This window comes from Perca fluviatilis, chromosome 7, assembly GCF_010015445.1.
Source record: "Perca fluviatilis chromosome 7, GENO_Pfluv_1.0, whole genome shotgun sequence".
Lineage (NCBI taxonomy): Eukaryota > Metazoa > Chordata > Actinopteri > Perciformes > Percidae > Perca > Perca fluviatilis.
The window spans coordinates 22,890,935-22,899,987 of NC_053118.1; the positions used below are offsets into that span (position 1 = coordinate 22,890,935).

General features: G+C 36.6%; 2 protein-coding genes across 2 annotated transcripts; one reads left to right on the plus strand and one right to left on the minus strand.

Annotated features, from left to right (window-relative positions):
- Positions 1-542: 542 nt before the first annotated feature.
- On the minus strand, positions 543-2,134 carry ndufa3 (NADH:ubiquinone oxidoreductase subunit A3). The gene is made up of 4 exons (XM_039806045.1): positions 2,053-2,134; positions 1,718-1,792; positions 903-980; positions 543-738 (listed from the first exon to the last, which is right to left on the minus strand). The coding sequence occupies exons 1-4, from the start codon at positions 2,093-2,095 to the stop codon at positions 647-649; spliced, it is 288 nt and encodes a 95-aa protein (XP_039661979.1). The 5' UTR covers positions 2,096-2,134; the 3' UTR covers positions 543-646.
- Positions 2,135-2,164: 30 nt separating this feature from the next.
- tfpt (TCF3 (E2A) fusion partner) lies at positions 2,165-7,935 on the plus strand. The gene is made up of 7 exons (XM_039806044.1): positions 2,165-2,390; positions 3,551-3,652; positions 4,105-4,227; positions 6,254-6,324; positions 6,404-6,473; positions 7,032-7,190; positions 7,493-7,935. The coding sequence occupies exons 2-7, from the start codon at positions 3,551-3,553 to the stop codon at positions 7,565-7,567; spliced, it is 600 nt and encodes a 199-aa protein (XP_039661978.1). The 5' UTR covers positions 2,165-2,390; the 3' UTR covers positions 7,568-7,935.
- Positions 7,936-9,053: the final 1,118 nt, after the last annotated feature.

The following is a 9,053-nucleotide window of genomic DNA, read 5'->3' on the forward strand; positions in this document are numbered from 1 at the left end:
TCTGAAGGATCAGGGTTGGGTTGAAGCTTAGTATCAAAACTTTCACGATCTGCTCTGGAAAATCAAACAGAAATCTTAATGCCGGGTCATGTTTTCTGACTGAAAAGTGTGATTCTTTTTACATTTGTCTGTGTTTTGAGAGGTTGGTCTAGCATTTTTCTTAGAGAGGAAAGTCAAAAAGATTTTATGCAGACTTCTTGAAAAGAGAAATTGGTCTTTGGAAGGTTTACTCTAAAAGGACTTAAGTATTTAGCTTTATGCTCAAATTTCAACAGCTTAAGTGGGGAAAATTATTGTGAAGTTACAATTTGGATCAATTCTGCCTTAAGTTATTAAAAAAATGTAAGCAAACCATTGAACTTCGAAGTCCAAATCACAAAACACTGTAGACTAGAGGGTCTAGTCTAAAGCCTTGTACAACTCAGGCAGTTAGACTAGAGATTTTTTTTTTTTAAATGTTCATGTGAGGTTATTATGTACTAAAACATGCATCCAATCCAAATGTACTGAATGTATCCAAACCAAACAATGTGGCACAAAAATAGAATTAAATAAATCTTTATTGTGGGACATTGATTGGTGGAGCAGCTATGCAGACACAAATGAACAAAAGAAACGATCAAGTGTTGATCGTGCGAATGTGAAGTTAAAGATTTTTAAGCCATTCCAAGTTGTTTCCTTTTGGTTCACTCGGATGAGCAGGGACATCAGGCATGTTTCCATCATCTCGCACAGGGACTGCATAGGAAAAGTAAGGGGGGCTTTAATATCTGATTAGAAGGGTGTTCAAGTAAATAGTTCAAATACCCAGAGCTGTTTCACAGGCATCAGCATTGTGTAGCATCTTGCAGTGACACACAAACACAACCTGCTGCAAAATGACCGGTGAGAACAGTGTTTACCTGGATAGTTGTATGGCACAGACGAATTGATCATTCCTGTATACTTAGTGATGGGGCTGATTAATGGAAGAGCAAAACCTGAGAAAATACAAAGTTGTATTAACTTTACATACAATACATTAATTAATTGTATATTGTACTTTGTGTCTACATTGGTCAAATGACAAGAAAACATGGTTTAAGGTCACCAGAACAGCTCATGTAGAAACATAGACTACAGAGAGAGAGCACACCTTAGGCTACTCCCATTCTGGGTACACGGATTTAAATTTTTTGAATCAATTTACTGATGCTTATATACTTGCTAGTTCCCAGTAGACTCTGAATATGTAAAGACATCTCAAGACATTAACATCTGAGGTGCTTTTGTCTTGCTTCTTTTAGCAAACCATATCGCATTCCCCCAAATATGTAGTTTTGTTGATCTAGTAGCATAATAGTAGTAACATAAATACATACATGTTTTCAAGTAGACATGATCTCATGCTGTGATTTTGGCTAATGTAACTTCATTTGATTTGTCAAATGGAAAACCAGTAAATGGTGATGGTTTGTTATTATTTACTCTTTATGTAAGGCACATACAGTATGTTATATAATTAATAGAATGAGACTGAACTGAAAACAGTTGAGGTAAAGTAAATATATGCCAGTGGAATCTTTGTGGGTCCATATTTGGGATAGAGGTAAGTTTTTCTTTCATAATAAATGTTGCTTTATTGGCATGGCCATAATAATTAGTTACATTATTTCCAACCAAGTTGTACACTGTTGTGCTTTTTCTATCACACACACATAGGAGACTGTTTACTAACCTATCAGTCCAATAGCACAGGAGGCCAGGATAACAGGCTCCTTATTCCATGCATTCTTCAGGAACGCTGCGATCCCTGCAGACAAAAACAGGCCAGGTTAAAATTCTCCACACTGACACTCAACCTACGGTTAGCTAACGTTAGCCATCGTTAGCAACACATCCAAGGTCACGTTTTTCGTTTTATTTCGAATGGATATAATTGTGTTAGAGTAACTCTGAGACTTAGTTGACGTAGTTACAAATGTTTTAGGTATTTATTTATGCTATCTGGAGGTCTTTATAAAGCTAATTTCACCGGGTGTATGTGCAAAAGATGACAAAATAATCACATACCCGCCATGTTGTCTTCTGTAGTTTCAATCCCGCAGGTGCTCATGGGAAATGTAGTAACTAATACCTGACGTATAATTTCTGCGCGGGTCGCATAAAAACATTAGTGTATCGCATAGGTGTATCGACGAGAATGAGAAGGACGGGCGGCTGCTCTTGCTTCGCTTTACGTTTGATTTAAGCAAAACATGCTCTTAGCTGAACTGACGGTGTAGATCATAGACTAACACACAGTCAGTGAGTAAATACTGACCGTTTGAGACAGTCAGTTTGTAGTTGAGTTTTAAACCCGCAGGACACTGCTGCTGACACCAGTGTTTTTGGACTTATCTTGCAGAAATGTAAGTAACGTTACTGGGTAGATTGATAGCATGTTGATTAGTATTGTAGTCTGTCATTGATGATAAAGAGCTTTATCTAACGAGTATTTTTAGTGTTAACGTTACTCTAAATAACTCAATAAAACGTCGCTGATATTTGAAAATGCCCATCACAAGTTACCACAGATACATTCCCAGATACATACTATTGTTAAAGCTGGGCGATATGGAGAAAATCAGATATCGCAATATTCTTGTCCTAATACCTCAATGTCGATATTGTGGCGATATTATAGGGTTGTCAATTGGTGCTTTAACAAAATATATTCACAATGAGATTTAAGATAAATAATCTTCAGTAATGTAGATATAATGACTAAGTGGGTAAAGGTAAAACTAATAGAACAGTCTGGTAACACAGAAAATGATATCACTTTACTATAATGCAGCCTTTAAAACCAGGAAAAGACAACACTTAAGCCATTTATGATATTACGATTTCCAAAATCTAAAACGATATCTAGTCTTATATCACGATATCAATATAATATCGATATATTTCCCAGCCCTATAGTATAATGTTGAGGTAACACATTACTTGAGTCTTAAAATGTTATGATACTTGATATATACTTCTACTGCACTACATTTAGAGGCAATTATTGTGTTCCACTACATTTATTTGATACCTTAGTTTCTACTTTACTTTGCAGATTTAGATTCTAATACAAACTATAAATCAACTAATAAATGATGATATATTATTATAGATACGCTACTCAGCAGTAACGTTAGCAGTATTTATAATTAGCTCGTCCTTTACCAGCTGCAACATTAGTGTTGCTGCTTACACATTAATACATGACTAATTATAATTCAGTCATCATATATATGATTCTGAAATGGACCTGCATAATGACTTCTTTTACTTTTGGTACTTTAAGTATATTTTTATGCTAATACTGTTGTCCTTTTACTTAAGTACACGTTTGAATGCAGGGCTATTTTACACTGTAGCATTGCTACTTATTCCACCACTATAAATTCCTTAAAACGATTATAAAACATAGCATAAGGAGTACGGTGAATTCATACCTACACATACCGTATGTGCACAAATAATTGTATATATATTTTAATTTTAATTATAAAAACAGAATCATATCTCTCTTCCTTTCCAGATGATGGAGGATTTCTCTGGTTTGGCTCTGCCTCCTCTGTTTGGAGGACACATCCTGGAGGCAGAGCTGGAGCCTGGAGGTGTGGAGCTGGGACCGGGAGAGGTAATAATGTGTTAATGATCATGGTAATGGTAAGGTTGATGTGAGAAATTAAGAACACCTAGTAGCCAGTCCTGAGCCACAAAGTCATGTACCAAATATGACCAATTTTAACACCACCATTTAGCTTGCAGGAATAAAATATTTTTAAATTGGTCTGATGAAGGTCATTTCTGACTGGGATTGTATGCATTAATGACAGAGAAGGGTATTTTGCTTCAAAGTAGGTACATGATAATGAAACCATTATTGTGCAATATAGATATATGTAATATGTTTTTTTCTTTCTGAACACCAATAATAATGCTACAATATTAAGCCACACAATTTTATTATAATAGATTCAGCAGCTCACAAAAAAAGATTTCTTGTGACAACTTTTCCATTTGAAACCCACTGAAAACACTGACACAGACGGCCAAACACAAAACAGAAACAAGGTTTTTTTACTCCAGGTGGAGTTGGGCCCGGGAAGCAATGAGCTGCTGGAGAGTACAGCACAGGAGGATGAAGAGAGAAGAGCTCTTGATAAGAGGAAATATCTGGCTCTGAACAGGAGATGTAAAGACATTGAACAGGTGTGTGTAAGCTTGCATATGCATGCATACAAGTGTGTTATGGTTAGGTTTAGGAATATGGCTTATATGTTTGTTTATTGTCATTTTGTTCCTAATTTTCTCACATCATTTCTAGCTATAGACTTTTTCCAAACCAACACTAATCACTGATAGATTACAGTGCCTTGCGAAAGTATTCGGCCCCCTTGAACGTTTCGACCTTTTGCCACATTTCAGGCCTCAAACATAAAGATATAAAACTGTAATTTTTTGTGAAGAATCAACAACAAGTGGGTCCCAATTATGAAGTGGAACGAAATTCATTGGCTATTTCAAACTTTTTTAACAAATAAAAAACTGAAAAAGTGGGCGTGCAAAATTATTCAGCCCCTTTACTTTCAGTGCAGCAAACTCTCTCCAGAAGTTCAGTGAGGATCTCTGAATGATCCAATGTTGACCTAAATGACTAATGATAATAAATAGAATCCAGCTGTGTGTAATCAAGTCTCCGTATAAATGCACCTGCTCTGTGATAGTCTCAGAGGTCCGTGTAAAGCGCAGAGAGCATCATGAAGAACAAGGAACACACCAGGCAGGTCCGAGATACTGTTGTGGAGAAGTTTAAAGCCGGATTTGGATACAAAAAAGATTTCCCAAGCTTTAAACATCCCAAGGAGCACTGTGCAAGCGATAATATTGAAATGGAAGGAGTATCAGACCACTACAAATCTACGAAGACCCGGCCGTCCCTCTAAACTTTCAGCTCATACAATGAGAAGACTGATCAGAGATGCAGCCAAGAGGCCCATGATCACTCTGGATGAACTGCAGAGATCTACAGCTGAGGTGGGAGACTCTGTCCATAGGACAACAATCAGTCGTATACTACACAAATCTGGCCTTTATGAAAGAGTGGCAAGAAGAAAGCCATTTCTTAAAGATATCCATAAAAAGTGTCGTTTAAAGTGGGAGACACACCAAACATGTGGAAGAAGGTGCTGTGGTCAGATGAAACCAAAATCAAACTTTTTGGCAACAATGCAAAACGTTATGTTTGGCGTAAAAGCAACACAGCTCATCACCCTGAACACACCATCCCCACTGTCAAACATGGTGGTGGCAGCATCATGGTTTGGGCCTGCTTTTCTTCAGCAGGGACAGGGAAGATGGTTAAAATTGATGGGAAGATGGATGGAGCCAAATACAGGACCATTCTGGAAGAAAACCTGATGGAGTCTGCAAAAGACCTGAGACTGGGACAGAGATTTGTCTTCCAACAAGACAATGATCCAAAACATAAAGCAAAATCTACAATGGAATGGTTCACAAATAAACATATCCAGGTGTTAGAATGGCCAAGTCAAAGTCCAGACCTGAATCCAATCGAGAATCTGTGGAAAGAACGGAAAACTGCTGTTCACAAACGCTCTCCATCCAACCTCACTGAGCTCGAGCTGTTTTGCAAGGAGGAATGGGCAAAAATGTCAGTCTCTCGATGTGCAAAACTGATAGAGACATACCCCAAGCGACTTACAGCTGTAATCGCGCCAAAGGTGGCGCTACAAAGTATTAACTTAAGGGGGCTGAATAATTTTGCACGCCCAATATTTCAGTTTTTTATTTGTTTAAAAGGTTTGAAATATCCAATAAATTTCGTTCCACTTCATGATTGTGTCCCACTTGTTGTTGATTCTTCACAAAAAATTACAGTTTTATATCTTTATGTTTGAGGCCTGAAATGTGGCAAAAGGTCGAAAAGTTCAAGGGGGCCGAATACTTTCGCAAGGCACTGTATTGTAGAACTGCTACTCCTTTCAGAAATGCCTTTTGAAATATGATTAATTTTTTATTAAAGACTATGATACTTTATGATTATTCTGCTGCTTTTCGTCTGTCAAAATATCCCGAAAATTCCTATTTAACAATCAGATATTGGACTAATACTTTTTTTTTACGCTCATATCAATTAAGTATTATGGTGTATCTATAATCAGTTCCTCCCTCACCACCCTGTAATCACACACACACACAAATGGGTCTTTTTCAGGTGAATCAGAAGATTCTTGGTCGCCTTCATCAAGTACAAAGAATTACACGGCGCTTGAAGAAGGAGAGACGGTACAAAACCCCATTACAGTCACTCAATTTCGCCATTTCCCACTTGATGGCCCATCTGAAGACTTTGTTAATCCTGCAGGTTTCTCATGAAGACTTTAGATGCTCATGGAGATGACTACAGAAACGCCCAGCTCACTATACTTCTAGAGGTAAGAATAAGATGGACAGAGGTCTGTAGGTGATACATTTAAAAGAAGAAAAGAATGCACTTATCACCCCAATTTTTTGAAAAAATTATCAACAAATTAGCATTGTATTTTTTATATTGAAATTTAAAATTTCACATAATAACTCAATACTTCATGCCTGATACAATTCTATGAATTTCTTTGACAATAGCAGTTGACCATGGGTGGATCAACCTGTTATGGGGCAAAAATGTAGGCCCCTCTTGATTTGAAAATAAAGCATGCAAGCACAATATAAACTAAAATAACTAAGGTCAATAATCTGGATTTTGAAACTGTACCCTTGTACAAGACAGGGCCGCAAGATCCAGGTAATAACGCAGGACTCACTTTAGCTGATATTTGAGTTCAGATGAACAAAACCAATACACACGCAACTAATTTGGGGCATTGGGTTCTCTGAGGGTACAAGGGCAGTTACCCAGCCGGTCTGCTAATTCGTTTGATGTACCATTTAATAAATAAATATGCTCAAGCTTGTCTTATACATTTTTAATGTTTCATCTTTTCTTGTTTAAGGATGAGTCTGGAGCCCAATTAGATCCTGCTGATGGAGTGGAGGATTACCGGCTCAATGGTGTGTCTTGTTCCACTTTGTCTCCAGCATTGCATCATGCTGCCGGACCAAAGCGGAGGAGGCACCGAATTCCACGGCAAGAAAGCGATAAAGACCAACAGGTAGGTGTGTGTGTGTGTGTGTGTGTGTGTGTGTGTGTGTGTGTGTGTGTGTGTGTGTGTGTTTTGTGTGTGTGTGTGTGTGTGTGTGTGTGTGTGTGTGTGTGTGTGTGTGTGTGTGTGTGTGTGTGTGTGTGTGTGTGTGTGTGTGTGTGTGTGTGTGTGTGTGTGTGTGTGTGTGTGTGTGAGATTTGGATTGAAATGTAGCTGTGGATGCATGAATGGGTAGTTTCAAATGCAGATAGGTGTCATTAATGTAGGCATTATTGATTTTCTGTTGACTGAGTTTCTGCTTCTTTTCCTAGACTGAACCAGACATGTCAGTGTTGGCAGAGACACAGTTTGGAGAAATGCCCAGCCCAACCTCTCTGTCTCACTGATAATTGCACTGCAGCCCTAGATATGATGATGATGATGATGATGATGATGATGAAGAAGCACCCAGATTCTCTAAGTTTTCAGTAGATACGCTGCCTCTGTTCAGCCAGGGTTTTGGACTGTTTGTAGTTTTACTTGAACATTGTGAACAGATTGAATTAATGTAAGGTAAAATAAGATGTTTTTCACCTGGGTATTAGGGGTGCATGATTCAGAAAATATCACAATCCGATATTGATTTTTAGGCTCAAGATTCGATTCAAATCGATTTTCCATTCAAACACGATTCTCGATTAAAAAAACAATTCACAGTATGTAAATGTAGTTACTTTTCCCATGTGATTGCAGTAGACATACAATTAAAAAAAAATCGTGTTTTTGGAATTCTATGAATCGATTTAGAATCAGTAGAGCTTGAATCGCGATTTGAATATGAATCTATATATATATATATGTATATGTGTGTATATATATATATATACATACATACATACATACACATATATACATACATATATATATGTATGTATGTATGTATGTATATATATATATGTGTGTGTGTGTATATATATATATATATATATATATATATATATATATATATATATATATATATATATATATATATATATATATATATACACACACACACACACACACACACACACACACACACACACACACACACACACACACACACACACACACACACACACACACACACACACACACACACTTGTTTTGTATACATTATTTGCTGTTGTTGTATTTTGTACTTAGATTTGATGACAACACAGACAGTAATTATGACCAGTGGCAAACTGTGCACATTGCCATGGACAGCCTTGTTTGATAAATATCTGGCAACATAGATACAATTATTGTAGGTTTGCAAACTTATTAATGGCTTTCACAATATATTCCTGGATATTATCAATGATTTTATGATTCATGATTATATTTCAGGAACTGCTCATATAAAATTTGATTTGGCTGTTAGGCTCAATTTTTAAGTTTTTTAATTATTGTGTTTAAGTTTTTTATGTTTCCCAGCGTTTAAAGTTCTGTCGTATAGATTTTATTATGTTTGCTGATGTTGTCCCGAAGCAGACAAAGATTTCACTACTTTTATTGATGTTCTGCATAAACAATTAAAACTTTGTTTTCCATTATGTTTCTATACAATAGTTAAGAATTGTTCCAGTTTCAGGCAGAAATAAAAAATAAATAAAAAAATCCTCACTTTAGGTCAACTTGCTAGGTTTTTCTGGAGCTTTTAGCCTCATGGAACAGTCTTCCTCATGGGATGAAGTTTGCTCAGTTGTCATGGAGATCAACCTCTCACCATAAATGAACAAGGAATTGAATATATATCTGAAGTAACATCTATTACAATATCCATACTACGAGGTTAGGGGTTAATAAAGATTAACTATAGAAATGTTTCAAAAAATAAATATTGGAAATGTCTGATTTCAGATGCAGCTT